General features: G+C 46.2%; 3 protein-coding genes across 3 annotated transcripts; 2 read left to right on the forward strand and 1 right to left on the reverse strand. All coding sequences in view use genetic code 12, as the record gives it.

The window, feature by feature from the left end:
• Window positions 1-4,804: 4,804 nt before the first annotated feature.
• Window positions 4,805-6,511, forward strand: CXQ87_003000 (uncharacterized protein; the record flags this gene model as incomplete). The annotated part of the gene is made up of 1 exon (XM_025481485.1): window positions 4,805-6,511. One exon carries the CDS (start codon window positions 4,805-4,807, stop codon window positions 6,509-6,511), a length of 1,707 nt encoding a protein of 568 aa, XP_025336103.1.
• Window positions 6,512-6,841: 330 nt separating this feature from the next.
• On the forward strand, window positions 6,842-10,972 carry TRK1 (Trk1p; the record flags this gene model as incomplete). The annotated part of the gene is made up of 3 exons (XM_025481486.1): window positions 6,842-9,841; window positions 10,131-10,689; window positions 10,734-10,972. 3 exons carry the CDS (start codon window positions 6,842-6,844, stop codon window positions 10,970-10,972), a joined length of 3,798 nt encoding a protein of 1,265 aa, XP_025336104.1.
• A 344-nt stretch (window positions 10,973-11,316) lies between these two features.
• Window positions 11,317-12,660, reverse strand: CXQ87_003002 (uncharacterized protein; the record flags this gene model as incomplete). The annotated part of the gene is made up of 1 exon (XM_025481487.1): window positions 11,317-12,660. The coding sequence occupies one exon, from the start codon at window positions 12,658-12,660 to the stop codon at window positions 11,317-11,319; it is 1,344 nt and encodes a 447-aa protein (XP_025336105.1).
• Between the last annotated feature and the right edge of the window lie 1,225 nt (window positions 12,661-13,885).

The following is a 13,885-nucleotide window of genomic DNA, read 5'->3' on the forward strand; positions in this document are numbered from 1 at the left end:
CTTGACTCTGGATTTAACAAATGAAAAATGAATTTAAAAGGTAAACAGCGACGATGGGGGATCTGCTGCGATGAAACGTTAAAAGCCAAAGAGCCGTAACTGGAGAGGTTAGTAACTGCGCGATGCGATGAGGATGTGGCCCAGATTCGGTCTTGATATGAAGGAATTGCATAAACAGGGCCTGAGGGCACAAAACACACAATGAGGGCGATAAAGAGGGCGACATTGAGCTACGAGACAAACAACTAACAATTAGTCTAAAAGTCTCCTCTCAAAGGTCAGCCCGGTCGCAGGAACATACTTCAATAGTTACTGGGGGATTGTAACAATCAAATTTAAGAACAGCGATCTGTCTGGAACTGAGCTCGTTGAGAGGAGGAGAGGAGAGGAGAAGAAGGAGAAGGAAGAAAGAAGCAGAGTGCGATGGAGGGTAGTATTTATAACGCGAGGGCCGGGAAAATTTTTCAGGCTTTCCGGGGGCTCATTCCCTCGGCCAGCGCGTCTTCACTACTATTGTAGTCACGTGCTCCCTCTTCCGAGGGCAAGCGTAATGGTAGTTGCAGCCTCTGTGCCGTAGTTACTACATATGGCCCGTAACCCAAGGCCGCCCTAATTCTCGATGGGGTTATATTCGGCAGAAAAAGCTTAGGCAATTGAGTTTTGGAATTTTTCAGGGACGATCTACAGCTCCAGATGATAAGAAATCATCTATTGTGTTATATGAGACGGCTGATTAAACGCTGTGCGATCTTTGTCCGACTCTTACATACAGAATGCGATGGCGGCAGAGTCAGCGGTAGTCCGCCACTAACGGTTTTGCCGATGAGCTGGTGTGAAGAAATGCACTTTTGCTTAGGTCATACGAAGCAGCCAAACGCCCTTGTACTATGCTAAATTTTTAGTCTTTGTGGTGCTGAAGAACGTAAGTTACAGCCTCTGATTCCGATGGTATTCCTGGCATTTGGTTTTTCCTTTTACTGTGTTCATCTGTTTGAATGGAAAACCCTATTCAAATCGGTGTAGAGCTTAAATTGTTGGAAGTGTCACATCTCTTTCCTGGCCGTGAAATTCACAAAAGTGGAATCTTGTTGCTTCGTAACGATGCACGGTTCTCATTTTGTTACATGTTTGTCATATTATGTGTACTACGCGAACACAAGTCTCTGACTCATTGTGCCTCCCACTTCGAATCGGAAATCTTTGCTCCAGTTCAATTGGAAGCCTGAATCTAACTAACATTTAAATTACCTAAAATCTTGATAAAGTACCTCTTTCCTGACACAGGAGCGACAGTTCCAAAAAGCAAAAGATAAGTGACTCATGAGTTGATCCAGCTGATGATGGTACAGGTCACTACACAGCAAATTGCTCCATAGACTCCTGAAAGCTTCAAGAGGCAAAGTATACACATGTCGCCGAGAGAAAGGGGAATCAATTGAAAGAAAACAGAATTGCTTTCTTCCGGTTACTACGCAAATCGTAGTGTATGACAGGTCCTCCGTGGTCGCAAATTTCGTGGCTGACAAAGGCCGATCACAGTGGTTCTTGCCCAAAGAAGACCACATAAGGAACTGTCGGTAATTCAGAGAGCAGTTTCCCGAGAGGCGAGACGTCGAAATGACAGCTTAATACAATGACAACTCGCGAGTCTGGAACTCAACCCAGCTGAACACCTTACATTTTGGTATGTGCGAGCTAGGCGACTTGTACGTTTAGTATGAAACGAAAATAGCAACAGCTTCCTGCCCTCATTGCCTCAAATACCGCGCAGACCTGTTGATCTTCTTTTCCTTATATCTGATCAAGTAATTTATGCTAAGAAATTCTCGACCGATCTAGATGATTTGAAACCGACCTTCTATGCATATTTGCTGATCCTTAGCCAGTGGTGGATCTCGCCTCAGCCGCTCCGAATTCGGACGTTGATCCCTCTTCGAGATTTTCCGCGCATAGACGAGAATGACGGCTGCAAAAGAACCCATCACATGTCCTCAACTCCCCTGTCGGATAATTGGGCGCATGTACGAGTTTGGAGTAAATGCCGAAAACTGCCAGGCGACTGACGGGCGCGAGTCAAACTTGAAATATACATTTACGAAGTCCGACGAGGTGGTTATTGGCTATTACCACAATCAGAACCATGGATTTCAGCAATCATTGGGAATTTGACTGATGCCAAGCCCAATTTCTGGGAAAGAAACCTGGAAGGTTTATTGCTTGCCCAATAGAAGAATTGCAATTAATATCAAACCGCTGATCCTCGATGACTTCGTGTCACACGAGATAGCAACTATTGGTGATGGTGCCTCTAAAGCGAACGGCACCGATAACAGGTCAGTGGTTTGTTCCCTGAGACGTTTAGCAGTTATGCATTGAGAGCACTGAGTTACATTCTAAAAAATAAAATTAGTGAATTCCGTAACGGAGTCCCATCAAAGTGGGATGCTTCGGGCTGTCAACAAATAGTCTGTTTTCGGTTCCGTTGGCTTGTAAATATCAAACGAGCCAGTAGAAGGCTGCAGCTTGACAGTTCATGTGCAATTGGAATGCGCAGTTTCTTATCGCTATCTTCAACTTTCCCAATCTTGATTTTACCCAAGCAACATCACAAGTTCCTGGAAATCTTAATCATCTCGTGTCACCTAGTTGTTTGCGGGTGCACACTATTTTCCTCGTACTTGGTGCTTTTTGCTAATGTTTGGGAGGTAATACTTTATCCGATAACGCCCGAAAGACAGTGCATGGTGACGTGCGTTACGCGCAAATCACTTGCATAACCAGTGCAGACCGTTGTGGCTCACGTAAGGCTACTTTAAACGAGTATCCCTTGGGAAGCTGAAGTGTATCATAACAATAACCACAATATGTTGAACATCTAAACATGAGCAAATTCTTCCGACCTTTTGACAACATTTACCGAGGCGAAGCCTGAAATTGGTACGGTCAAATGGTCTAGCCGCGGATTAATTTGTCCGCAGTAGTGATAAGCGCAACTTCATCTTGGTCTGGAACCACATGAGAGCTCTTGAGAGCCCGAAACGAAGCAGCTCCAGGGGTAATGAGAGGATACTATTGATATATAGTTATAAAATATTTCAGCTAATGATCGTCTCGCGAAATCATCATGTTTGTCTCTCCAGCCCACGTTTCTATCGAAGCAGACTGATCCGTTCATACTATGTAGTTCTTCCGAGAGCAAGACCAACGTGGTTGGTAAGGATTAGCTATTGTGGCCAAATGTGCAGTAGTGGTTATAATGGACATCCCTCAATCATTATTCGAAGATTAGTTGCGGTCAAATAATCATCAAGCATAAGGATCACTTGTTTCGCATAAATCATAAGAGTAGACAAGGCCTTTCTTGCAATCCCTTCCCGGAGTTTACGGAAATGTTGTCAGCATTTCCAGCGAACCGGGTGTTGACAAAAAACTGTTTTGTAGGCTGAGGTCTTGAAGCCACACTCGACCTGAGAGGTACCTCAAGCGCATGTTAGCCAAGCCTTCAGAGAAGCGCTAAGGGTTTGATCCTGGCGGAGTCGAGGCAGTGTGAGAGCAATTTTAGCTCGAGGCAGTAATTGGCGAAGGGTGATTCAAACCAAGAATTCTTGCAACCCAACCGTCCTCGAGTAGATAGGGATTCCCTTGGCATTGTTCGAAAGTGTCTAAAAATCGTATTATCAGTAACTTTGGGCGACGCCAAAAGTACACAAAACCTCAAGGAGAACGGTAAAACGAACCTTGCAGTATCGAATGGCCAGCCCGAGTTAATCCGATACTTGTGGTTGATCAAGGCCAGGCATTCCATCATGGCCCTTGCAGCTGCAAGCTGTCGGGGTTATTTGTGAATTGCGCCCTTGGAAGGTAGGTGAGAGGCTGTATATCTGATATACCCTTTTCTTGATGAGCAAGGTTCCGGGATTGTTTCACATTCTGTAGAAGTAGCTTTAATTTTGCGATAGATCTAGAGTACGACGCTGGGAACCGCAATAACCACCATTGTATGTAAACAGCACAAAGGCATCTCTCTTTGCTGCAGTTTTTCGGACAAAGGTTATAGTTGCCATAGCCTCACACCCCCTTTAAGCTTCACCACTGGAGTATACCAAAATCAAGGAAAGTCTAGGAAGCTAGCGCTTAACTTTACATGGGCCGCCTGTCAACCACATGGGGAAGTGAGGGGGGCCGTTGGCGGAAAAATAGCCGCATGACAATGCGCCGCGGATAGGTAGGTCTAACCGCAGAAGAGTTATCTGACAAAATCTTCTTCCCAACGGTGGATAATTTCTTGGCCCTGCTAGATTATGCTTCCAGCAAACTCAGGGTGGAAACGCAGGACAGCATTGCCTCTTGGGCGCAACGTGCCGGTTTGACATATTTGGTGGAATTGATTGTCACATTCGCCGAGAAATTGTTCCGGGACCCACGATGTCTGCAAGGGGACAAAGCTAAGAAGTCGATTTAGCACCAACAAAGTCAGGGGAAACAGCATCAGGGGCAAGGCGCAAGGTACCAGGCACTATGTGGCTGTGGTGTAGCGAAATACCGCAAAAGAGGACAGCAGTTTAATCGGATTCGCCATTCCCTGCGGTTTACCAGGAGGGACCGCTGGTGCATGGGGCAGATGCGCAATATTGTACGTCTGATCCAACGCACGGGCTTCGAACCTGGTTGCAAACTGTGTTATCAAAGGTGCGATGTTCGGGGCCGCCATGGCGTAATCACGAATATATAAAGGCAGCATTGTACCTCCCAGATCGATTTTTAGAAAGCTCTAACCCTAAACTTCGAATCGGTATTCACCAAAATGAGCGCTCCTAACCACAATCACTCCAATAGTGTTGAGAAGGACCACAAGGACTCCAAAGAAGTCTCGGTCCACCAAGTGAGTCTGTCGTCGTCGCTGTCGAGTGGTGCCCAGTCTGGAACCGAGTCTTTCCCCGAGGTCGTTGCCTACAACGAGCAAGTGCCCATCTCACACGTCGCTGATGACGCAATCTCCAGAGAGTTATCGAGAATTAAATCGTATGCCTCGGCGGCTACCCAGGGTCGTCCTAACGAAGAAGATATTGGTACTGGTGCCGAAAAAGAGTCAGACGCTCAGTCGGTTTACAGTATCTCGAAAGACCCCAAGTTCGATCGTTTCTCGCTGAAAAAGAAAGGCTTCTTTGTATTCATCGTTTCTGCTGCATGCTTCTTGTCTCCATTGTCCGGTCTCGCTTTCTTGCCAGCCGTGCCTGAGATTGCCGAGCGTTTCAACACCACCGGTGAGGTGATTAACATCTCCGCTGCTGTTTACTGTGTTTTTATGTCCTTGTCACCATGTATCTTCTCGCCAATCTCAGACATTTACGGAAGAAGATTTTGTTTTATCAGCTGCTGCATTGCCTACTGTGTGTGCACTGTGTTGGTTGCAGTGTCAGTCAACTTGGCCATGTTCTATATTTTCAGAGCTTTGACTGCCCTTTTCGCTACCGCCTTTTTCAGTGTCGGTGCTCACATTATTGGAGACTGCTATATTCCAAGTGAGCGTGGTCGCCAAATGTCCTGGATTGTTACTGGTGCTCAAACCGGTACTTCTATCGGCGGTGTCATTGGTGGTATTATTGTAAACTGGACTTCATGGAGAGTGATTTTCTGGGTCATGGCCGGCTTGGGCGGTGTCATCCTTGCACTTGGCATCTTCTTGCTTCCGGAAACATCCTATAAAACCAAGCACTCTATTCTTCTCGAGGAGGCCCGCAAGGTGGAGCCCAACAAAAAATTCGTTTTTGTTTGGTTCAACCCTCTTCGTATCGTGGGAGCCTTGAAGTACCCTACTTTGTCGCTTGATGGATTCATTGTTATTGCTATGGTGTACAACATGTACTCGTTGCTCACACCCATTCGTTATGTGTTGAACCCGAGATTTGACTTGGAGCTGCCTTTGTACTCTGGTTTGTTCTACTTGGCACCTGGTGTGGGTTACTTGATCGGCTCTTTCTTCGGTGGGCGCCTTGCAGACAGTACTGTTAAGAAGTGGATCAAGAAGAGAGGCAGAAGAGTGCCCGAGGACAGACTCAGACAGATGGTGATGTCCTTGACGTTCTATTACCCCGGCTGCATTCTCATCTACGGCTGGACCGTTGATAAAGCTGTTGGAGGTATGGCTGTGCCAATCATTTTCATGTTCCTCAGTGGTCTCGCTCAGACGATTGCTTTCCCTGCCAGTAACACATACTGTGTGGATTCAGTCCCAGAGCTCCACGGTGATGGTGTCGCATCTTCCTACTTTTCCAGATACTTGGCCGCTGCTGTTGCTTCCGGTACCTGTTTGAGAAGTATCGAGAACATTGGTGTCGGCTGGACCTGTACCATCAGTGCTTTTGTATTGTTTGCTGCTCTGGGATGCAACTTTATTCTTATTTTCTACGGAGAGACCATGAGAATGAAGTCTTTGGTGAAGTATGGTCACCGTACTCAAGAAGAGCTCGATAAGGTCATCGAATTGCAAAAGGACGAGCCAAAGTGGTAAAGCCCTTTATAAGTAAATCTCATATATGAATAGACTATAGATTGCATGAATAAGGAAGTTCGAGGAGTGCGCCGCTCCAGCTCCGACTATATACAAGTGAATGGCAGCATCCTGCGTGCGCCTTGTGTCACTGCGAATGAGACAAGGGAAAAATTAATACAATAAAAGCCGCTATATCATCTGAGAACTTCATCTTACTTCAGACCCTTCCGCCGAAATTCCACTGAGTCAGCGTGCTATTTGCGCTTTCCTTTCCACAACTTCAGTCTAGCTGTCGCTGGTGCTGTCGCTGTTCCCCCAGCATTTCCTGCCCGACTTTCATTACCCACGATGGCCTCAATAAGTCGAGCCTACCAAGGGCTCCGAAACATCTTTACAGACAAACATGGCAAGTCCGCAGGCCACATGCTCCGAGACACCATTCAGGCTGTGGCACTGGCCGTTCATCCCTACTTGAAGGTGGTTATTCCCAACTTCAGAGCGGCCCACTACTTCTACATCATTTTCATGGCCTTCTTAGGGTCGGTAATTGTATATCCAATTGCCAATTTTGCATACATTGACATCTTGTTTCTCATGTCGGGTGCCGCCACTCAGGCTGGTTTGAACACTGTCAACTTGAACGAACTACGGCTTCTGCAGCAGATATTCGTTTACATATTCACCACGTTGTGCACACCAATCTTCATCCATAGCTCCTTGCTTTGCATTCGTCTCTTCTGGTTTGAACGCCAGTTTGACAATATCAAGGAATCCTCGAAGCTAGATCACAAAATGAGAAAGAGCGCTACGTTAGCAGCTCGTTCAAATACAAAGGACTCGACAAGAATGAATACAGCCACAAATCAAGAGCTTGGCTTGGAACAGCAAAGCCTGCCACAAAAAGAGGTGTCCTCTAGCTCCTCTCCAGCATCATCACGCATCAATGAAAAGACAAACGCAGTAAACGTTGCCTCCAGTCCGAAGCCTGCCGACCATGCCATTCGTTTTGATAACCTACCGCATCCGTCAAAAAGAAGAGAAGAGGTTGAGCCATCCGACATGTATAAATCGATCGCCATTTTGCAGAACAAGCACACTAGAAAACTAAGTTTTGCTGACGAGGATGTCTTGGTCATCAAGTCTCCAAAGGAAATTGAGAGAGATAAGAACACTCCTATTTTCACGCGAAAGCATCTGTTATCATTTTCTCCTCGAAGCTCAAAGAAATGGAGGCTTCGAAGAGGAAGAAGAAGGGGCAACTGGGAGAAACTCAAACGGACCATTCTGAATAGCTCCTCTGGTAGGAGATCGAAGAAGGGTTCGAAGAAGCCAGTCGATGAAGACGCTGACAATGTTTCCATTGATAGCGAGACTCATGACCAGAGCAAAGAGAAAAAGAGTACTCTTAAGTTTGTCGATGCCGTTGAAAATAGTGACGACCAAGCTCAATTGGATAATCTGGACTTGAGTGATGACGATATTGACTTGCATGCTCGCTACGACAACGCATATTTGAGCGGTAATCTCGATCACGATGAGTCATTCGATGACGAAGATGACGATGACGATGACGATGAAGATGACGATGAAGATGACGATGATGATGATGACGACGATGATGATGATGATGATGATGTCGATGATGATGTCGTCGGCGGTGACGATGAAGATGACGACGACGATGATATAATCGATAATGATGAAGATGAAGATGAGGACATTGACGATGATATTGATTACAGAGCCAATCTCACAGACAACAGCCAAGCCATCATCGATACAGATGACGAGGATGATGGCGCCTTAGATCCAAGGCAAGCAGGCCCAAAAGCCGGCCCTGGTAATCATATGGAGACTGCAGTCCCTTCTAATCGTGTGACCAAGTTTTCTGAGCCTGAAAAGGTTCCTCGCGAAAGAAAGGCACATAGAAGGAAAGCAATTAGAAGGTGGAGAACTCCTCTTTTGATCTCAAGCTCCAACACTTTGAGAAACACTCCAAGTGCTGATGGCGCAACCAGAGATGACTCAGACGAAGAGCTGGATGAACTGGAGGATGACAATCGATTAACTCGGCAGATGAGCACAAACTATCTTTCGTGGACACCCACAGTGGGAAGAAATTCTACATTCGTGCATCTCACAGAAGAACAAAAGAATGAGCTTGGCGGGGTTGAGTACAGAGCTGTCAAGTTATTGTTCAAAATCTTGGCCGTATACTATATCGGTTTTCATGCCATGGCCTTTTGCATGCTTATTGGATTCATCAAAGTTGACGAGAGCAAGGCTGCTGAGATGAGAACATTTGGATTTTCTCCTATTTGGTGGGCCTTTTTCACCGCTCAATCAACATTTAATGATTTAGGACTCACAATCACACCAAACTCGATGTCCAGCTTCAATGAGTCACCATACGTTTTGATTGTTTGCTCATTTTTTATTGTGATCGGAAATACTGGCTTTCCTGTCTTACTTCGTTTTTTGATTTGGTTACTCTTCAAAATTGCCAGACCGATGTCATTGTTCAAAGAGTCCTTGGGCTTCCTTTTAGATCATCCAAGAAGATGCTTCACTCTTCTCTTTCCTTCGGTTCCTACCTGGTGGCTTTTCCTGATTTTAGTTGTTTTGAATGCTGTGGATTTGGTTCTTTTTGTCATTTTGGATTTGAATAATGACTCGTTGAGCTCAACTCCTAAAGGACTCAGGGTACTTGATGGATTATTCCAAGCTTTCAGTACGCGTACAGCTGGATTTAGCTGCATTGATTTGTCACAATTGCATCCTGCTGTTCAAGTCAGTTATATGATTATGATGTACATTTCCGTGCTTCCTTTGGCTATTTCCATCAGAAGAACCAACGTTTATGAAGAACAGTCATTGGGTATATATTTGAAGGCGGCAGAAGATGCAGAAGATCCGGATTCCACGCCCAAGAACTTCATTGGCACACATTTGAGACATCAATTGTCTTTCGACTTGTGGTTTGTGTTCTTGGGCTTATTCATCATCTGCATTGCAGAAGGTGGGAAGTTGCAGGCTGATGATCTTCGGTTTAGTGTCTTCGCAGTCATGTTCGAAGTGGTAAGTGCCTATGGTACCGTCGGGTTATCCTTGGGCTACCCAAACGTGAACCAGTCGCTCACGTATAAGTTCACGACTATTTCCAAATTAGTTATTATTGCCATGATGATAAGAGGTCGTCACAGAGGTTTACCCTACTCGCTTGACAGAGCCATCATGTTGCCCGACAAGCATATGCGTCGCAGAGACAGAGTGCAAGAACATCATGCAATTCAGCGTGCTACAACATTGGAATCAGCTCCTACAAGGGACACTTTCCGCGAGGAAGGTGTATCTGGGGCAGTTCGTGGACTCACTAGGGCGATCACTCGAACCGCGGCGTCATACCGTAGAAACTCTCTTTTCCCCGCTCCAACAAGATTGGAGCCGGAAGAATTTGAAATGGAGGGTCCCTCAAATCGAAAAGGGGCCTAGGCTGAAGAATTTATAGTTTTGTATTATAAGATTTACAGGGATAGAATCAACATACCTTTTGTATACAGTGCGCATCACTTAGAGATGAGATGCATGAAAAAGACATCCTCACTTTTATAACATCTACATCATGATCAGGAGACAGGCCAGAGAAAGAAGAGAATACCTTTACAAAAAGTCCTTGGAGCTTCAGGAAACTGCCCAACTTGAGAAGAGACAAAAACTCAAGGCAGCACTTGCATCGGGAAAGCCTCTCTCTAAAGAGCTTAGTGAAGACACAGAGCTTCACAAGAATTTCAGATATGATGAAAGTGAACAAGTCGACATCGACGACGAATACTCCGCCATGAGTGGTATCAACGATCCCAAGATCATTGTTACTACTTCGAGGAATCCATCTGCCAAGTTACTACAATTCTCCAAAGAGATCAAGTTAATGTTTCCCAACTCTATGAAGCTAAACAGAGGTACCTATGTCATTCCAGATCTCGTGAAGCTGTGTTCAAGAGCTAATATAAACGATCTCATCGTTCTTCATGAGCACAGAGGTGTCCCCACTTCCCTTACTGTATCGCATTTCCCACATGGGCCATCAGCTGTTTTCACATTGCATAACGTCAAATTGAGACACGATTTACCAAACATTGGTAACATTTCCGAAGTATACCCACATCTTATTTTTGAAAACTTTTCTACTGTATTAGGTCAGCGTGTGGTGAAGATTCTCAAGCATTTGTTCCCCCTGGAGCGAAGAAGGACAGCTCTAGAGTGATTACTTTCATCAATAACGACGACTTCATCAGCGTCAGGCATCATGTTTTCGTAAAGACGAAAGATGGTGTAGAGCTTAGTGAAGTGGGCCCTAGATTTGAAATGAGACTTCATGAGCTCAGGCTCGGACTTCTTGACAATAAGGATGCCGATGTTGAGTGGAAGACGAGACGCTTTGTCAGAACTGCCAACAGGAAAAACTACTTGGCTGATTAAGCGGGTCTTTCAGTGGAGTTTTGTTGAAGGAGGTAACTCACAAGAGTGAACGAGCTCGATCAGCAAGGTGAGCTACAATCAAGCAAATAACAATATAACTAGAATACACACCAATAGTGATCTATGGCACAAGCAACTGGCATACGTTACAGTCTGATAAGCACCGTGACCACTGGAATCCACTTTGAAAAGGATCTCTGAAGAAATAAAGTTTGCATAGCACACCTCCACAACTTGCAAAGGCAAGAATGTCTATGCAACCACCGTAGTAACTTCTTGTCAATTTCTTTTTCCGTTTATACTATTCTCCTAGGTAACGGATTACCTCAAAGTCGAAGCTAACCTTAACCTCGGGCAACCTTAGTTGAGCCCCACAATGTCAGTAGTACATTGTCGAATGCATTCGCCAACTGACGAAGACACCAAACTTTCATTATCCCGTTAGCGTTTGAGCCATCCGACACCACAGATGTTCTTCTCTGAACGGTAGCAGGAGAGTTAGAGGCAGCAGGATAGTAAACATCCTGATCCTCCGACTCGCTGGATTCTGGGCTGATCATGAAGTTGTTCAACTTGCTCTGGCCCTTCTTTGAAGCTTGTCTAGAGGGAACGCCAGATGATGGCAGACGATTCTCTCTCTGCGAGAGTTGCTTTGTCAATTGAGACTGAGGCAAAGCGCTAGTGGATGCCAACTTTCTTGATCCTTTGTTCAAAGAGAACGAGGACATGTTGCTAGCGCTACCAACATTAGAAGCATTCATGCCGCACGCAGCACCAGTGTTGCAGGACAAAGGGTTGGACGTGATAGAATGATTCGAAGCAACACTCATTTTGCGGTTGACTGTGGGAGCCATGCCGTGACTCATTGAGTGCTTCATCGAGGGTCTACGAGCACACTCGTCGCTATTGATCATGTCAGCGTACGAGTAGAAGGAGACCGACGACCTAGAACTCTTCAATTTTGGAGGAGAGACTGGGGATTGTGGGGGGCCGTTCGTCAATGAAGACTGGGAGCCGCCAATGCTTGGATTGTAGTCCTTCAAGCTTGCAGCTGGGTTCGCTGAGGTGTTTGAAGGGTTGCAGTGGGACATGGAAATGACACTGTTCTTGCGGGAAGGAGTGTAGGGTCTGCCCAACGCCATGTTTAATCCAATGACCGATGAGTTTCTGCGATTAGAGTAAACCATCTCCACCTCGTCCAAGTTTGTTTGCTTGTCCGTCAAAATGTGAGCTGACGCATCCAAGGCGGGAGGAATACAATCCTCGTTTTTGACCTGCCCACTCAAGTCTTGAACTGATCTCTCGAAGATGTCACGGCTTGGGGCCTCCAGTGAGGAGTCTGACTCGAACAAAGGCGAGCAGACAGGCGAGCCCAACTGAGTGTTTTTCGAGCCCGACATGGTGGGCGAATTGGGGCCTGGAGACTTGGACAACACTTTTGGGGGAAGATTAGTAGTGCTGCTGGTGGTAGAAACCAGAGGCTTTGTTGGCCTCAGAGTAACAGACTCGGCTTCGGCTTCGGAAGAAACCGGAGGAGCCTTAGACTGAGACGAATTTGGTGACGTCGACAAGTTCACATCCTTTGCTTGAGGTGTAGCATTCAGACTGCCAAAGGAGAACATCGACAATCTCCTTTTGCCGCCATTTGGTGGCTGATTGTTTTCGGCAGATGTGTGGAAAAGAGCCATGAACCGGGCTGATTTTGTTGTGGATGCAACAAAGTAGAGAAATATGCTTAGCCGGGGTCAGAAAACCGGGCTGGTGCTTGTTTCAGGAGCAAAACAAAAAGGGAGAATCAGCGACGGTGTCGGTGAGTCTGTGGTTTAACGGGAATTCTCTATTCTGGATGGCACCGGGATTTCACGCTTGTTCCAGCGAAACGGCAATCGGGAAGAAGCTGAGGAAATATGGAAAAGAACTGAACAAAATAGGACGGTCGGCGATGGTGGGAGCCGGCGTTCGAAAAATGGAAGCAGAAGTGATAAGAAGGTGGACTCGGGGGTGGTAAGGAGAAGGAGATGAAACACCAATTTTGGGGAAAAAGCGAGGAATAGAGAGCGGCCTGGTGAATGCGGGGCTTACATAAGCACCCATCCGTCGCAGGTAACATAAGAAAATTAGGGGTATTTTAGAGGCCATCAGGTATTACGATTGATGAACATGGATTTTTTTTTTTTAGTAAATAGCCGATTACTCCCCATCAATCCTGGTGCTTTCGGATAGATGGAGTGGTCACAGGCAACAATGTCGCTGACCAAGGGTCGAAGAAGGTCGCTACAATGTCGCGCAAGTATGCCCTTCCGGTGACTGGCGGTTGCAATGTCGCAAACGCCGCCCCAACGCCAGATTGCAGGTTGCAGTCTCCACCCGATCACGCCAATGCCTCTCGAACGGCAACTTTGTTTTCGCAGCTAACCACAATCAAACTTTCCGTGACCGTTGTATTTCAGCCACCCTTATTGGCCAGCCCTGACCCCCTGTGCTTTCACACGTTTTTAATTCAATTGATTGATCTTGGTTTTCAGAAGGCATTGGTATTGTGCTTTTTTATTTTTTTTTCTTTTTGGTCCGCCTGCCCATGATGTCATGTGGTCACTGTGCTGCGTCGTTTTGCTATCGAGCTCGCGCCGATAATTGGTCCTTGAGCATGGTCCAGCAACAAGGGCAAAATGGCGTTTCTGATTGGTGCCGTTGTGCTAGCGACACGGTAACGAAAAAGTTTAACTCTTGTGTAGTGGGGCATGCATCCTTCCTTGACCCCTCTCGGCCAAGGCCGAAAGTATCGAAACGAGGGTCTGGAAAGAGGAATATCCTGGGTGCCGCAAATGTCTACATGGGGGGCCTTTCTGCAATTTTTCATGTCGTCAAGTGTGTCTGTAGAAACTCCGGCCCGTTAAATCCTGCCTCAATATC

Source organism: Candidozyma duobushaemuli (assembly GCF_002926085.2).
Source record: "Candidozyma duobushaemuli strain B09383 chromosome Unknown C_B09383, whole genome shotgun sequence".
In the NCBI taxonomy this organism is placed as follows: Eukaryota; Fungi; Ascomycota; class Pichiomycetes; order Serinales; family Metschnikowiaceae; genus Candidozyma; species Candidozyma duobushaemuli.